The 18,269-nt window shown below is 39.8% G+C and overlaps 2 protein-coding genes across 3 annotated transcripts in view; one reads left to right on the top strand and one right to left on the bottom strand.

Annotated features, from left to right (window-relative positions):
* Window positions 1-5,801, bottom strand: part of chek2 (checkpoint kinase 2) — a 94,808-nt gene extending 89,007 nt beyond the window's left edge. The window contains exon 1 of the mRNA XM_059987857.1: window positions 5,128-5,801. Within this exon, the coding sequence (XP_059843840.1) occupies window positions 5,128-5,371 (244 nt within the window). The 5' untranslated portion in view covers window positions 5,372-5,801. The remainder of the gene's footprint in view (window positions 1-5,127) is intronic.
* Window positions 5,802-6,279: 478 nt separating this feature from the next.
* lrrc74b (leucine rich repeat containing 74B) overlaps window positions 6,280-18,269 on the top strand; it is a 161,858-nt gene continuing 149,868 nt past the window's right edge. The window contains exon 1 of one of the 2 annotated variants that reach the window (XM_059987867.1): window positions 6,280-6,513. In XM_059987867.1, the coding sequence (XP_059843850.1) occupies window positions 6,358-6,513 (156 nt within the window). In that variant the 5' untranslated portion in view covers window positions 6,280-6,357. The remainder of the gene's footprint in view (window positions 6,514-18,269) is intronic. The other variant, XM_059987866.1, reaches the window with a different exon arrangement.

The raw sequence follows: 18,269 nt of genomic DNA on the forward strand, positions 1-18,269 counted from the left end.
CTGCTACGAAAGACCTACATCAGTACCTGTTTTCGCTAACTAAGGAGGATTTTTGCTTTTACGAAAAAAAGACGTCCGCTTTATAAGTGTGTTTACCCTGAGAAAGACTACCATAACCGTGAAGCCTTGTGTGGGCAGTTGTGTGCGCGTGTGTGTATGTGCCAACTTTTCTCTCCAAATCGATTTTGGCTCGTTGTCTTCCCGATTTTGATAAGTGAAACTACACCGTACATACAATATTCTACTTTATATAGGTTGTATATTTGTCATATCATTCCTGCTTTTACTATATGTTAGTGTTATTTTAGGTTTTATGTGTTATTTGGTATTTGGTAGGTTATTTTTTAGGTCTGGGAACGCTCAAAAATTTTTCCCATCTAAATTAATGGTAACTGCTTCTTCGCTTTACGAAATTTCAGCTTACAAACGGTTTCATAGGAATGCTCAACCTTCAGATAGCGGGGGAAACCTGTCCTTGAGCACATCAACAAGTGTGTAGACAGAATGACACTACAAAAACAAATAAAAGTTTTCCTCAACCAGCAACCATGGATGAACGGAGAGGTTCACCTCCTGCTCAAAGCCAGAGATTCAGCCTTCAGGTCTGGAGACCGGGGAAGCTTATAGCTCAGCCAGGGCCAACCTGAGGAGGGGAATCTCTCAGGCTAAACACGTATACAAAGAGAATCGAGGAGCAATTCAACTCTTCAAACCCCCGACACATGTGGCATGGCATACAGGTCATTACAGACTTCAAACCACCTAGTACTGTGCCCCCTTCCAGCACTACTTCCCTCCCTGATGAGCTCAATTACTTCTACGCTCACTTTGACCAAGAGAACAAGGAGGTCACCCTCAAAGTGGATCTCCCTCTCTCACTTTTCACCTCCAATGTTTGCGCCACCTTGAGCAGGATGAATGTATGGAAGGCAGCTGGTCCGGATGAAATACCTGGCCACGTGCTCAGAGTCTGTGCAGGGCAGTTGGCCGGGGTCTTCACAGACATTTTCAACTGTCCCTGGCCCAGGCAGTTGCTTCCACAAGCTTCAAGATCGCCACCATTGTGCCAGTACTGAAGCATTCCACTGCCACAGGCCTGAATGACTTCCGCCCAGTTGCATTCACCCCCATTATTGCAAAGTGCTTTGAAAGACTGGTTCGATCATACCTGAAATCCTGCCTGCCCACTACCCTGAACCCCCATCAACTTGCCTATCGCACCAACAGGTCAACAGAGGATGCCATCTCCACAACACTTCACTCTGCCTTGACCCACCTGGACAGCCCCAACTCTTATGTCAGAATGCTGTTCATTGGCTTTAGTTCAGCATTCAATACTGCGATCCCCTCCAAGCTGATCGTCAAACTTCACCAGCTTGGCATCAGCTCATCCCTCTGCAATTGGACCTTGGACTTTCTGACTAACAGACCCCAATCTATTAAGTTAGACAACCTCTCCTCCTCCACTCTCACCCTGGACACGGGCGTGCCTCAAGGCTGCCCTCTTCTGTACTCCCTTTTCACCTATGACTGCGTTCCTGTACATGGTTCTAACTCCATAAGCAAGTTCGCAGACAACACGGTGATTGGCCTGATCAGTGAGGATAACAAGACAGCCTACAGGGACAAGGTCCAGCACCTGGCCACGTGGTGTGCCGACAACAACCTGGCCCTTAACACCCAGAAGACCAAGGAGATCATTGTGGACTTCAGGCATGCTAGGAGCCACACTCACATCCCCATCTATATCAGTGAAACTGTGGTGAAGCGTGTATTAAGCTTCAAATTCCTTGGTGTACACATTTCCGAGGATCTCACCTGGTCCTTGAACCCCTCCATCCTGATCAAAAAGGTGCAACAGCGCCTTTATTTCCTGAGGAGCATCAAGAAAGCTCACCTCAGTCCCAGGATACTGATGGACTTTTACCGCTGTACCATTGAGAGCATACTCACCAACTGCATCTCAGTGTGGTATGGCAGTTGTCCCGTATCAGACCACCAAGCACTCTAGCATGTGGTGAAAACTGCCCAGCGGATTGTCGGCACCCAATTGCCCACCATTGAGAACATCTACCATAAACACTGCCAGGGCATTATCAAGGATGCATCTCACCCTAACCATGGACCTTTAACCTTCCTCCCATCCAGTAGGCGCTACAAGAGCCTGTGCTCCCGCACCAGCAGGCTTCTTCCCCGAGGTTGTGACTCTGCTGAACCTCACATCACAGCACTAAGCAGTATTGTACCCATATTGTACTGTCTCAGTACTTTTATATTTGTGTGCTGTAGCACTTACTTATTATTCACAGTTATTTTGTAAATAACACTATTCTTTGCATTTCTGGTTAGATGCTAACTGCATTTCATTTCGTTTTGTATCTGTACTCTGCTGTTTAAAAAAGGCTCTAAACATAAACGAGCAAGTTATAAGCCAGTGAGTCTGACATCAGTTGTGGGAAAATTATTGGAAGATATTCTACAAGATCAGATATCCCAAATGTTTGGGACCACAATGACTGATTAGGGATAGTCAGCATAGCTTTGTACATGGTAGATCATGTCTACTCAATCTTTTAGAGTTTTGTCAATGAAGTTTACAGGAAAGTGAATGAACGCAAGGCAGTGGATGTTGTCTATGTAGACTTTAGCAAGGCATTTGATAAGGTCCTGCATGGGAGGTGATCAAAAAGGTTCAGTCACTTGGCATTGAGATAGTAAATTGGATTAGACATTGGCTTTGTGGGAGAAGCCAGTGCAGTAGTAGAGGAATTTCCTCTTAGACTGGAGGCTTGTGAATAGTGGTGTGCCACAGGGATCGGTGCTGGGTCCTTTGTTACATGTCATCTAAATCAATGATCTGGAGGATAATGTGGTCAACTGGATCAGCAAATTTGCAGATGACACTAAGACTGAGGGTGTAGTGGACAATGAGGAAAGCTATCATTGCTTGCAGAGGGATCCGTATCAGCTGGGAAAATGGTAGTTGGAACTTAATGCAGACATGTACGAGGTTTTCAACTTTGGTAGGACCAACCAGGGTAGGTCTTATACAGTAAATGATCAGGCACTGAGGAGTATGGTAAAACAAAGGGATCTGGGAATACAGGTACATAATTAATTGAAAGTGCTGTCACGGGTAGATAGGGACATAAAGAAAGCACATTGACCTTCGTAAGTCAATGTAATGAATACAGCAGATGGGATGTTATATTGAAGTTGTATAAGACATTGGTGAGGCCTAATTCGGAGTTTTATGTGGGGTTTTGGTCACCTACCTACAGGGAAGATGTAAACAACTTAGAAAGAGCACAGAGAAAACTTACAAGAATATTTCCGGAACTGTATAGATCGTTGGAAGAATGAAATTTCCAGCTATATTCCACTTGAAAAAATTACTTATAATTTTAAGAGATAAATATGAAACATTTTTGAAAATTTGGCACCCTTATTTACAAAAGACAGGATTAAATATATAGGTGCTCCGAAGATAAAATAATTGGTTATTTGGGGAAAGAAATAAATATATATACTAAAGTTATTACGAACTCCGTGGAGCATGTGGGGATCTTCCGATATCCAGGCACTCTTTCTTTCTTTTTTTTTCTTTTTCTTTTTTTCTATAGGGATGTTAGGGGGGAGGGGCTAAGGGGAGGGGTATATATTTTTTTCTTTCTGAAATCATTTGAAAACTCAATAAAAAAAGTTTTAAAAAAAAGAATATTTCCGGAACTGGAGGACCTGAGTTATACGTAAAGATTGGATAGGTTGGGACTGTATTTTGTAGAACATAGAAGATTGAGCGGAAGTTTGATAGAGGTATACAAAATTATGAGGGGTATAGATAGGGTTAATACAAGAAGGCTTTTTCCACTGAGGTTGAGTGGGACTATAACTGTAGATCATGGATTAAGTCAAGTCAAGTCACTTTTCATTGTCATTTCGACCATAACTGCTGGTACAGCACATAGTAAAAATGAGACGTTTTTCAGGACCATGGTGCTACATAAAACAACACAAAAACTACACTAAACTACAGACCTATACAGGACTGCTTCGGTGCTTTTTGCCAGATGGCAGGAAGGAGAAGAGATTGTATGAGGGGTGCATGGGGTCCTTCATAATGCTGTTTGCTTTGCAGATGCAGCGTGTGGTGTAAATGTCTGTAATGGCAGTAAGGGATGAAAGGTGAAATTAAGGATGAAAGGTGAAAGTTTAAGGGGAACATGAGGGGAAACTCCTTGATTGAGAGAGTCATAGGAATGTGGAATGAGCTCCCAGCGCAAGTGGTGCATGCAAGCTCAATTTCAATGTTTAAGAGAAGTCTGGATAGGTACGTGGATAGTAGGGGTATGGAGGGCTATGGGCCCAGAGCATGTTGATGGGAGTGGGCAGTTTAAATGGTTTTGGCATGGACAGATGGGCTGAAGGGCCTGTTTACATGCTGTACTTCTCTGACTCTGTACTGCTGCCTCAAAACATCTCATGACGTTGACCATGTCAGTGATAATAGACCTGATTATGATGTGTGTCCATGAAAGAATTACTTTGTGGTGTCTGTTTCAAGATAGCCAAAGTAGAAATAGTTGCAAAAACTACCAATACAATAATTGGTTGAAGTACAGGTAAAGACGTTTCAAAATCAAAAACCATACTTTGTTTTTTTTTCTCCAGGAGACTAGAGTTGCATTTCACAACACACAGAATACTAGTTTTCCCAACAAGACTGCTTTTGTAACGACAAGAAATTGTGTAGACGCTGGAAATCCAGACTAATACACACAAAATGCTGGAGCAACTCAACAGGTCTTCATCGGGACTGCCTGAAACGTCAACTGTTCATTCTTTTTCATATACAGTATCTGACTGACCTCCTGCATTTTGTATTTAGTAACCGACCTTTACAACGTTTGTGTGTAAATTCAAAACTACTAAGTGAGCAAGAACTCTCAATGAAAGGTCAAAATGCTACTCTTAAGGTTCTGGAAGAAAGGCATCCATCCCCAAGCTATGAGTTAGTTATCAAGAGCTCAAAACACAGTACGCTTGCACACGAATTCTGCAGACATCCAAAGTTACAAAAAATCATTTTCTTCGTGCGATAAGAGAATGTTAAATTACGTGATTTACCCAGATTCCAAAATCCGCTTTCTAGTGCCCAAAGCCGTCCCCACGGCGTCAGTGGTTCCTCCTCTGGGATTGGAGCGAGGTCCTGAGAAGGAGCAGAATCCAAAATGACCGTGGCACTGCCTGCGGAGGAGAGACTGCTAGATCCTGTGGCACTGGAGGACGAGGCGCTCTGTGAGTGAGACTGCGAATGTGACTGGGATTGAGACTGGGACTGAGATGCCTCACTAACGTTCTCCTTCGACATTCCTGGTTGGTATTTGATCCCAAAATATATATTGGGGAAAGACTCTAACCAAGCTCTAACTAAAAATTAAAAAAATTAACTTCTACTTACAAACTGAAAAAAATCTCCACGCCTGCCCTGAGTTAGTCAGAGAAACTGTTTTACCCCAACTTTAGACATGGGATTGTCACCGTGAAGTCAACCCGCTGACTACTGGCAAAAGGCACATCAGTGACAAACAGGGGAAGGCCAGCAACTGCAAAGCGAGACGGCGCAGATGGAGGAAGAGAAGGTGAATTAATGAACTTCTATAAGGGTTCAAGGGAAGAAAGTCAGGTCCAGCCCAGACATCAACCCGACCGCTGTATTGAGTTTTTGCCAACGCGAGTTACTTTCATAATAAACGCATTTCAATCCTAATATCCCTCCATAACCTGTATTTCTCACTCAAACTCACTTCTTCGTGGAGAGCACGTGGCGTCAACTTGTCACCTTTGACCTCCCGGCGCTGCCCTCCCTTTAAACAGTATGATTTACTATTTCTACTACAGGTGTAAGTCAATCATGGAATGAATTAAAACACTAAAATGTAAGTCATTATTATTTTAAAATTAACTTAACGGCACAAGGCATTCTGGGTTAGCCTCCGCCACGGCTCATGAACATTTATTTTAAAAATATCTTATTAAAAGGGGTTTGGAGTTCTTCTCGGCTAAATGTATTTCTCGCTGTTGATTTAATCAAAAAACAAACTATATTGCTAGTTACTGGGGAAGCTGGAGCGGAGGGGCGGGCAATGTTCCGTCGCCATGACAACAGAGCAGCAACGGGTGAGTCATCCTAACTTGCTTGTCAGACGAAGGCCGGCCCTCGCGTTCTGTCCGATTAAAAACTTTCAGGTCTGCCCATCACCGAATGGCTATTGGCTGTCTCAGCTGACAATCTCCTGTAGCCGGGCTAGGTTGAGGCGCGGGCTTTGTGGGTGAGTGAAACATTCCTCCATCGTCATGGAACTGAGTAAGGGACAAGAGAGTGAGCCGGAGTCCTCTCCGAGGGAGCAGAGTAAGGAGAATTCAGGTGGTACCCTGCACCTTATGGACATCGGCAGCAGACTGCCCAACAGGCCGAGCAATCCTCCAAGCCGAGGCAGTGTGGACAACAAAGTAAGGGGATACAGCACTAGCACTATGCTGCTCGCATTATACAGCACCTACACTGTCTCCAGAAGAAGTGTTAAAGAAGATCTGGAGCATAGTTATAAGGCTTGCATTTATAGAGCACCTACCTCCTGTTACGGAAACAACGAATCTTGATCATAATAACAAGGGTTTTAATTATATATGAAAACAAAATGCAGGCAGAACTCAGCTGGCAAGACAACATTTATGGGAGGAGGTAGTGACGACGTTTCGTGCCGAAACCCTTTAGCAGGAGAGACGTAGTCTGGCCTGCTGAGTTCTGCCAGCATTTTGTGTTTTAATTTATATCCAGCATCTGCAGATTCACTCGTGTTGTCTTTTATTTACATAGCTCCTTTAGTATCTCTAGGAGCAGCGACTATGAACATGGTAAATTGTTTTATCATAGTTACAGTATAGTGGAAAAGACTGCAGATCTTTCATCGAATCTGTATATCGAGGTAATAAAAGGGAAAAACAATCAGAATTCAGAATAAAATATTACAGTACAGAGAACGGAGGCAGGCAATAAGGTGCAAGGCTATGATAAAGTAGATTGTAAGGTAAAGAGTCCATTTTAACTTCTGGACATAATTACAAATCTTGCTTTTGTATATCACCTTTGCAACCTCTAGAAGCGGGAATAATGAAGGTTTTGACCATAATTGCAGCTTGAGTATCCATTGCAGCAGGGGCAATGACAGTATTTACCATAATAAAAGGGTTTGCTTTTATATTGTACCTTGAATGGCTCTAGGAGCAGAGGTAATAAAGTTGGCATTTATACATTGTAGCACCTTCATGTTTTCTGAGACCTGAGACAATGAAAGTCCAAAACAACTTGGTAGAGATCAAAACTATAAACAGTTTTTCATATTATTAGTACCTTGTAAATTTTCATTTAAAAACGTTTTATGTCATGCCCCTTGTAATAGAGTTCAAATTCCATAAAATATATGTGCTCTCTTTGGCTTTTTTGCTAGCTGTGACTTCTGTGGTCAGCCCCGGTCGTGTCATCCTGCCTTTAGAATACTTCATCCAGTTTGGGATGTACTGTATTTGTCCTGTGCTTTCTGAATTGCTCCCAGAAATTTCAGCCATTGCTGCTCTGCTGCCATCCCTGCTAGTGTTCGTTTCCAATTAATTTTGGCCTGGTTCTCTCTCATGCTTCTCTATTTACTACAAAATGAATACATCTGTCTTAGCTGCTCCTTCTCAAATTGCAGTGTGAATTCCATCATATTATGATTACTTGCCCCTAAGGATTCCTTAGGGAGATGAGAGGACATACAGAAGCTAGATATACCAGCTAGTTGAGTGGTGTCGCAGCAACAAACTTGCACTCATATCAGTAACACCAATGAGCTGATTGTGGATGTCAGAAAGTGTAAGACGAGGGAACACAAACCAGTCCGCATGGAGGGACCAGAAGTGGAGAGGGTGAGCACTTTTAAGTTCCTGGGTGTCAAGATCTCTGAGGGTTTAACCTGCTCTCAACGTATCGATGCAGCTATAAAGAAGGCAAGACAGTGGCTATGTTTCATGATGAGTTTTAGGAGATTTGGTTTGTCACTTAAAACAGATACAAAACTTCTATAGGTCTACTGTGGAGAGCATTCTGACAGTCTGCATCACTGACTAGTATGGAGGGACTACTACACAGGATTGAAAGGAGCTACAGAAATTTATAAAATTAGTCAGATCCATCATGGGTACTAGCCTCTGTAGTATCGAAGACATCTTCAAGGCGTGGTGCCTCAGAAAGATGGTGTCCATTATTAAGGACCCCCATCACCCAGGACATGCCCTCTCCTCATTGTTACTGTCAAGAAGAAGGTACAGAAGCCTGAAGGCACACACTCAACAATTCAAGAAGAGTTTTTTCCCCTCTGCCATCTAATTTTTAAATGGATATTAATGCCATGAACACTACCTCACTTTTTATATTATTTCTGTTTTTGAATTATTTTTAATTTAACTTTAAAATACATATATGTGCTTACTGTAATTAATGTATTTATTTTTGTCTATATTATCATGTATTACATTGTACTGCTGTCGCTAAGTTAACAGATTTCACAATATATGCCGGTGATACTAAACCTGATTCTGATTCTGATTCTTTACCTTAAGCTCTCTTAACTAATTCTAGTTTATTGTACAACACCCAGTCTAGAACAGCTGATCTCCTAGTGTGCTCAACCATGAGCTGCTCTAAAAAGCCATTTCATAGGCATTCTAGGAAATCCTCCTCAACTTGCATACTGAAATCCTTAATGACAATCATAACATTGCCCTTTTGGCATGCATTTTGTATCTCCCATTGTAGTTTGAAGACCACATCTTTACTACTGTTCTCTACCACACTTCTGTAGATGTGTGATGTGATGAAGAACAGGTTGCATTACGGCCTAATATGGAAACACCTATGTCCTTGAATGGAAAAACCTGCAAAAGGAAGTGGATACGGCCCAGTCCATCATGGGCAAAGCCCTCCCCACTGTTGAGCACATGGAGTGCTGTCACAGGAAAGCACAATCAATCAACAGAAACCCCCACCATCCAGGTCATGCTCTCTTCTCACTGCTGCCATCAGGAGCAAGCTACAGAAGCCTCAGGACCCACGCCACCTGATTCAGGAACAGTTATTACCCCTCAACTATCAGGCTCTTGAGAATCAGCAGGGATAACTTCGCTAACCCTATCATTAATCTGGTCCCACAATCTATGGACTCACTTTCAAGGGTGCTTGATGTTATGCTCTCGATACTTTTGCTTATTTATTTATTATTGTTATTACTTTTTTTCTTTTGTATTGGTACAGTTTGTTGTCTTCTGCACATTTGCACATTGGTTGTTTGTCCATTCTGTTGGGTGTGATCTTTCATTGATTCTATATATTTCCTAGATTTATTGAGTATGCCCTGAAGAAAACAAATCTCAGGGTTGCATTTGCTGACAAGGTATAAGTACTTAGATAATAAATTTACTTTGAACTTTAATTCTGTAGTCCTTATTGGATTAAACAATGCCTTTTTTCATTTTCCTTTCTTATGTACCCATATTATTCAATATTTGCCAACTTCTTGCTCACTCCGTCTACTTCCCTTTGCAAAATCTTTGTGTCTTCCTCAATTTGCTAACCTACTTTATTTATCGTCAACAAATCTACATTTGGTTCGTTGATCTGCTATTAATGCATGTTGCAGGGAGGCAGTTGAGATCACAGAATGGCCCATTTATTCTAATTCTGTTTTCTATAAATTAGCCAATCCTCTATCTCTCTACCTATACTGATACATTATCATCAACCTATGTGCTTATGTGCTGCAGTTTTCCAGTTCTTTGGGACCTTTACAGAAAGAAAACAGAATATGATATAGTTATGAACTGTTGTAAATGTAGGAAAATGGCAATGTATCGGTATGTAAAAAGCAATGTGATAATAGCCAGATAACACACACAAGATGCTAGTGGAACACAGCAGGCCAGGCGGGTTTCAGCCTGAAACATCGACAGTGCTTCTCCCTATAGATGCTGCCTGGCCTGCTGTGTTTCACCAGCATTTTGTGTGTGTTGTTTGAATTTCCAGCATCTGCAGACTTCCTCGTGAATGGCCAGATAATTAGTCTTGTTACGTAACCCTGTAACTAGGTCACTTACCAGCAAAGATAGAGAGGTCCGTTGCAGTCTGATGGTACTATTTTTTAAAGTATTTATGAAAAAGGGGCACAAAAGTAAAGTAAATGCAAACATACAGATAATATACGTAGTCAATACTAAATCTAAAAGCGCGGGTATAATAATAATCAATAAGAAATAGCTCTATCGTTGTCTAGGGGATAATGTATTGTCCGATGGAAATATAAAAGTCACTGTTAGTTCGTTCAAGCTGCAGCGTTTTGGGTTTAAGAGAGAGAAGGGTTAAACTTGCCCAGGTCTTTTACGATGCCAATCCTTTGAGTCATGGGAGTTGGTTTCTCCGTTGTTAGCTAAAAGCCAGTCTCCCGTGAGAAGAGCCACCGGCTCCGTGGCGAATGGAACTGAACGCATGTGGCTCCCTCCCTACTGGCTTCCGCTATTACGGGATCGCTAGTGTTCCTTCTGGTGCGTCTGAGGGGCTGTTCCCACAGACCCTCTTTTATCCTGACTCACAGGGTCTCAGATGTCAATCAGGTTGAGATGATATCTCTCCACCAACCTCCCCCTCAGTTCATTGCCTGGGGCTTCAATGCATCGTACAGGATGCAATACACGAGTCCATCTTCCAGAGACAATGGCCATGTCCCATAGTTTTATATCGCCGGGGGAACGAGACATTCCGCACGTCTCTCTCTCTCTCATTTCCTGGGTCTCCTGACCCAACCCAACAGTGATCTTGCGATTCTCTCAAAGGAGGGGGCTGCAGGCGTAACACCCCCTTTCTTCAACGCGTTTTCACTAGCGGTTAAAACGAAGTAGTACAGAGTCTTACAGGAGTTTAGAATCTAACACAGTACAAGAGCTTTTCCTTTTCACTACAGAGTAATACAGTTATTCATTCAATTCAGCATCTAAACAGTTAACGATTACAGTGTCACTTCCTTTAATATCTTAACATCTTGTACCTTATTAACGTCTTGTAGCATCAGACTTCAATTTAATAAACACCTATTTTTATTTCTTTCCTTCAGCAACAAAACTAAGGAGTTATGATCTTAGCTTACGTGCATCTACAAAAGTTCATGCAAATACTAATCTTTCTGTTGTTTTCAAACTTAACAGGCAGGCTTCCATGGGGTTGTCTTTATTATTCACATGCTTTGTTGAAATCCCGTACAACCAGCTTTTGCTATTTAAAAATGGCGTCCCCATTAACCGTCACCTCTTTTCCAGTTTGTTCCCACGTGGGGAGCTTGGGTACCCTAGCGAAATAAACTCTCGCCCGCTTCTTCCATAGGAGTTATTTTATCAACACCGTGTCCCAAACTTAGACCATCTTCTGAATTTCCACCCAATTCTTTAATTTTACACAGGTGGCTAGCCCTCTCTTCAGGACCCGTCAGGCGATGTGTTTTCAGTTCGAACTCTTTGTTCAAGCAGCATTTCAAATTCTGCCTTTTCACACCACACTCCGGAATAACAATAGCACGGGGGGCCCCGTCATCTCCCGACTTAATCTGTAAGCGATCCGCAGGTTTTAAAATTTCTTCATTCGATTTGGAAACTACATATTTCCCGTTTCCTTTAATAATAATATTCATCTCCCCATTTTTGAACTCCGCATAAACTTTGAACACAAACACCCGGGAACTCTCACTTCCCACTATTACCAAGGTTAACCCTTTCTTCACTGAACCAAGTCCATCTGACCCATAAGGACGGCCGTCCCGTTCAACTGAATCAAATACCTCAGACTTTTTCTGAGTTCTGTTACTAGGTTCAGTACCACGTGCTTCCCCATCTTGGACACACTCAAGCGGGACATTGGCCTCTTTCAGGCTTTCAATACCCGTACCCGGTCCAAATTCTAAATTCCCCTGATTCTCCCAGCTACTCTCTGGGCAACTCCCTTACAGAGTAAACTCAACCCCGCGGGCTGAAACAACCTCATCTGCCAACCCAGCAGACTTCTTCAAGGTAAGGGCACCCTTTTCATCTAGGACTGCCCTCCTTTCATTATCGGGAACACCTCTCGCATTTTCCACTTCTTCAAACAGTTCTGCCAACCCGGACAGATCATCCAGGTCCAACCCTGGACCTTTTAACAGCTCTAGCTGTGTCTCATCTTTATCTTCTGCCTCTAAAACTTTTCTCCTCGCTAAGGGCGGGTCTACCTCCTCTCCCTTACCCTCTTTCACTTTACTACTCTTTGTTTTACCACCCTCTAAACCCTCATGGTACAGGGTCGGTAAAAACGTCTCGGCCAAATTGAAACTGGCCGGATTTAAACTGCTCTCGTTCTCAGCTGCCTCTCTCGACATGCTGCGAGTGATCGCGCATGCGGGATAGACCTTGGAATCTAGGGGCGGGGCCGCAGCACTCACCGTCATCGTCACTGCTGCCCAAACTTTACCACCTGCTAAATCGTTACCAAGAAGGACGTCCACGTCAGTTCTCGGGAAGTCTGATTGCACCCCTATTTCAACTGGTCCAGACACCAGCTCACAATCCATAATGACCTTATGTAAGGGCACCATTTCTGTCCCTTCACTTATTCCTTTCACAGCTACCATTCTCGTCTTGCGACCAAACTCTAGTACCTCACTGATGATCAACGACAGCTCAGCCCCCGTGTCTCTCCAGATCCGTATGGGAACTGGTGTGTCTCCCTCCCTAACAGACACGGTTCCGTGTGACAGACAAGTCTCAGACCCTTCTCGTACTCTGTCTACCCGGGGCTCTCTTGTCAATTTACTGATGACCACGGCGCATCCGATAGGGACTGCTGCTTTCCCTTTTCCTGGCTCTTTCCTCGGAGCAAAGCACCGAGATGCAATATGCCCCCCCCCCCTTTCCACAATTAAAACAGGTCAAGCCCGGAAATCTCTGGCCGTCTGGCCTTTCCCCCTCAACCTTACCACTTGCTCCCGGCGCGACCTCTGCCTCAGCCGACGAACTTTCTCGATCGTTCCCACGGTCTCTCTGGGAACTTTTATTCGAGGAAAACTTTGTCTTGTGGGTTAGGGCATATTCATCTGCGAACCTAGCAAATTCTGAGATGGACTTATTCGGCTTCTCTTTCTTTCTTTCTAAATCTTTTTATTATTATTAGTAATATGGACAGAATACAAATGATATATTGATAAAGAAATTACAAACATACAAATTCCATTACATGTGAAAAAAAACATACATAATAGTTACAATATAAATGAGTTTACCAAGACATAAGCCATAAAATATATGTATGAACATGGTAAGTCTAAATATTTCATAATATATGATATAAAAAAAACAGAAAAAAGAAAGAAAAAAAATTATATATATATATATATATATATATAAAATGCAAAACTAGCTAATCTACTAATCTAATAACTAATAACTAATATAGAAGAAAAAAGAAGCAAAAAAAAGAGAAAAAAAGGGGGCTGTTTATAATATCTCACAAGAATAAATATTCATCAATGCCGTCACTTCCGGTCCTCTCAACATACATAAGCTAAAAGCTGGGAAATCAAATGAACTTGGCACAGGGTCATATTACATCATATGAAAATGTTGAATAAATGGTCTCCATAACTTTTCAAATTTAATAGAAGTCTCAAAAACACCACTTCTAATTTTTTCTAAATTTAAACATAACATAGTTTGAGAGAACCAATTAAATACAGTAGGAGGATTAATTTCCTTCCAATTCAACAATATAGATCTTCTAGCCATCAGAGTTAGAAATGCAATCATTCGACGGGCAGAAGAAGGTAAATGCAGTGAGTCTAACAGTGGTAAACCAAAAATTGCGGTAATAGGATGAGGTTGTAAATCAATATTCAAAACCGCAGAAATAATATCAAAAATATCTTTCCAATATTTCTCCAAAAATGAACAAGACCAAAACATATGAGTTAAAGACGCAATTTCAGATTGACATCTATCACAAATAGGACTAATATGAGAGTAAAAATGAGCTAATTTATCCTTGGACATATGAGCCCTATGTATGACCTTAAATTGTATTAATGAATGTTTGGCACATAACGACGATGTATTAACTAATTGAAGAATTCTATCCCAATTCTCACTAGAAATAATAAGGCTAAGATCTCTTTCCCAATCCTTTTTAGTCTTATAAAGAGGCTCTGAACGTATCTTCATAATTATATTATAAAGTTTTGAAATAAGCCCTTTTTGAAAAGGGTCTAATTCAAATAAACTCTCCAAAATATCTGAAGGCACAAAATTTGGAAACGTAGGGAGTACAGAACTTAAAAAACGTCTAATCTGTAAATATCTAAAAAAAAAATTTTTAAAAATAGGCAAGTTATATTTGTTGGATAATTGCTCAAAAGACATGAAACAATTGTCCAGAAATAAATCAGAAAATCTTAGTAATCCCTTAGTTTTCCAAGCCGAATAAGCTTGATCTATAATGGAAGGGTGGAAAAAACAATTAGATACAATAGGACTATTTAAAACTAATTGAGTCAACCCAAAAAATCTCCGAAATTAAAACCATATACGCAAAGTATGTTTAACTATCGGGTTGTCAATTCGTTTCGGCAATTTAGAAAGAGCAAAAGGGAGAGAAGTCCCTAAAATAGAACCCAGAGCATAAGCTGATACAGATATAATTTCTAAACTCACCCAACGAGGGCCGAAAGATCCACCCCCATCTTTCAACCAGCATAACAAGTATCTAATATTAACTGCCCAATAATAAAATCTGAAATTAGGTAATGCTAACCCGCCTTCCTTTTTTGGCTTCTGTAAATATATTTTACCTAACCTGGGATTTTTATTCTGCCATATATATGAAGAAATTTTTGAGTCAACATTAGTAAAAAAAGATTTCGGGATAAAAATTGGTATCGCTTGAAAAATATATAAAAACTTAGGTAAAATAACCATCTTAATAGCATTAATCCTACCTATTAGGGATAAAGATAATGGTGACCACTTAGTAAACAAACCTTTAATCTGATCAATTAAGGGTAAAAAATTAAATCTAAATAAATCTTTATGGTTTTTTGTGATTTTGATCCCTAAATAAGTAAAAGAATCATTAACTAATTTAAAAGGTAAATTTCCATAAATTGGGACCCGTTTATTCAAAGGAAACAATTCACTTTTATTAAGATTTAACTTATACCTAGAAAACTCACTAAATTGAACCAATAATGATAAAACTGCTGGGATGGATTTCTCCAGGTTAGAAATGAATAGTAATAAATCATCTGCATACAAAGATAACTTATGAATGTCTGTCCCACAATTAATACCTAAAATATCCTGTGATTGTCTGATGGCAATTGCCAAAGGTTCTAAGGCAATGTTAAATAGTAATGGACTAAGAGGACATCCTTGTCTAGTGCCCCGAAATAGGCGAAAAAAGGGAGATTATTGGTAAACACTGAGGCTACTGGAGTATGATAAATCAATTTAATCCATGATATAAATATCGGACTAAAATTAAACTTCTCCAACACATTAAATAAGTAAGGCCATTCAACTCTATCAAATGCTTTCTCCGCATCTAATGAAATCACGCATTCTGAAGTGTCATGTGAGGGAGTATAAACAATATTCAACAATCTCCTAATGTTAAAAAAAGAATAGTGATTTTTAATAAAACCAGTTTGATCATCTGAAATAATTTTGGGTAATACCTTCTCCAATCTAGATGCCAGTAACTTGGAAAAAATCTTGGAGTCTACATTCAATAAAGATATTGGTCTATAGGAAGCACAGTTAGTAGGGTCTTTATCTTTCTTCAATATTAGAGAAATGGAAGCTCTATAAAAAGATTGTGGCAAATTCCCCAATCTAATGGCTTCCTCAAAAACCTTACATAACCAAGGGGAAAGAGTAGCGGAAAAAAAATTTAAAAATTCAACTGTATAACCATCTGGACCGGTGCTTTCCCAGAATTCATTGAGGAAATAGCCCCTTTAATTTCAACATCTGTAATAGGAGTATCCAATATTAAAAGATCATCAGATGATAATCTTGGAAAATTTAATTTCCCAAGAAAATCAGACATGGTATTATGATCTTGAGGAAATTCAGATTGAGACAGGGAGGTATAGAAGTCTTGAAATTCCTTATTTATCTCATCATGATTAACTGTCAGATTCCCATTCTGCTGACAAATCTTAGTGATTTGACGTTTAACCAAAGCATTCTTCAATTGACTAGCTAACAGTTTACCAGATTTATCACTATGTATATAAAAATCAGATCTAGTTTTCATTAATTGTTTTTCAAGCGAGGATGTAAGTAATAAACTATGTTCCATTTGAAGTTCAACCCTTTGTTTGTAAAGCTCCTTACTAGGAGCAATCGAATATTTCTTATCAATCTCTTTAATTTTATCAACCAATAAAAGAGTTTCCATCTTAGTACGTTTCCTCAAACCAACAGAATAAGAAATAATCTGTCCACGTATATACGCTTTAAAAGTGTCCCAAAGTGTTCCGCAAGAGATATCATCTGTAGAATTAGTTGAAAAGAAGAAGTCGATCTGCTCCTCCATAAATTTTATGAAGTCAGAGTCTTGCAATAAGGTAGAGTCAAATCGCCATTGTCTGGCATTAGAAGCTATATCCGTAAATTTCATAGAAAGTAATAATGGAGCATGATCAGAGATAGCTATAATATCATAGTTACAACCGATTACCAATGGAATACAAAAAAATAATCAATTCTCGAATAAGAGTGATAAACATGTGAGAAAAAAGAAAACTCTTTTGTCTTTAGGATGCCGAAATCTCCAAATATCAAAAACTCCATTGTCAGTCAAAAAAGAGTTAATACAAGTGGCCGACTTATTAGGTAAAGTCTGAATAGATAAAGATTTATCCATCAAAGGATTTAAACAGCAATTAAAGTCACCACCCATTATTAACTTATATTCATTTAGATTGGGTAAAGAGGTAAATAAGGACTTAAAAAAGTCAGGACAATCCACATTTGGAGCATAAACTTTAACCAAAGCAACCTTTTAATTACAAAGTAAACCCATAATTAACAAAAATCTACCATTCGGATCCGAAAAAATATCATGTTGAACAAATGAAATAGAGGAGTCAATAAAAATTGAAACACCTTTTACTTTAGCATTCGAATTTGCGTGATACTGTTGACCCCGCCAAAATCTAAAAAAACGAAATTTGTCCTCCTTCCTCACAAGAGTTTCTTGTACAAAAATGATATGAGCATTAAGTCTTTGGAATACTTTGAAAATCTTCTTTCGTTTAATTGGATGATTTAAACCATTAGTATTCCAAGACACAAAATTAATGGTCTGAGCCATAATTCTAAAATCAACCCTTTGGTATAGAAAGGGTTAACCAACTTATAAACTCATGCACCCGGAAGAGGAACAAAAGTAGAGAGAAGACCCGGAAGTGACGACAACACAGACATATTTGAAGTTCAAAAACAGCCCAAATAAAAAAACTAACACAAACTGATGCAAAAAAATAGAATTAGAAAACAGACCATCCCCCCCACCCCCCAAGAAAAAAAGAAAAAGCCAAAATATGACTTAAAAAAGGAAAAAGTAAGACTAATTCTACCCCCATGTCAGCTGAAGAACACTCCATATATAAAGGATATATATAAAAGAATCACCCCAACTTTAAAAATTAAAATCGCTATAATAAAAACCATATTTCTGAGTATAGTTAGTTGTAAAAAAAATAAGAATATAGTCACTAAAAAAAAATTATAAATCAGGCTCTAGCCCAGACAAAACAAAAAATATTTAAGCTATGATAAGCGATGCATTGTAGGAAGAAGACGAAAGAAAGAGAAAAAATAATGCCATCTTAAGCAAAACCAAAAATCTTTTTCAAAAAACCACCATCTTAATCAAAGAAAAATTCACCTTCAAAAAATTAAAAATATACCTTCCAAGGAACAAAGTTAATGGACAAGAATGTAGTATAATGGTTAAAGTGTATAAGGCAGAACAATTAATATGACGAAAACACGCTTTAACTTAAGTATAAAGTATAGGATGAACCTACACCAATAACCAGATGTTAATTCTGGTTTAAGAGATCGAGAACCATCTTACACGATCAGAATCGTTCATT

This window comes from Hypanus sabinus, chromosome 13, assembly GCF_030144855.1.
Source record: "Hypanus sabinus isolate sHypSab1 chromosome 13, sHypSab1.hap1, whole genome shotgun sequence".
NCBI lineage: Eukaryota > Metazoa > Chordata > Chondrichthyes > Myliobatiformes > Dasyatidae > Hypanus > Hypanus sabinus.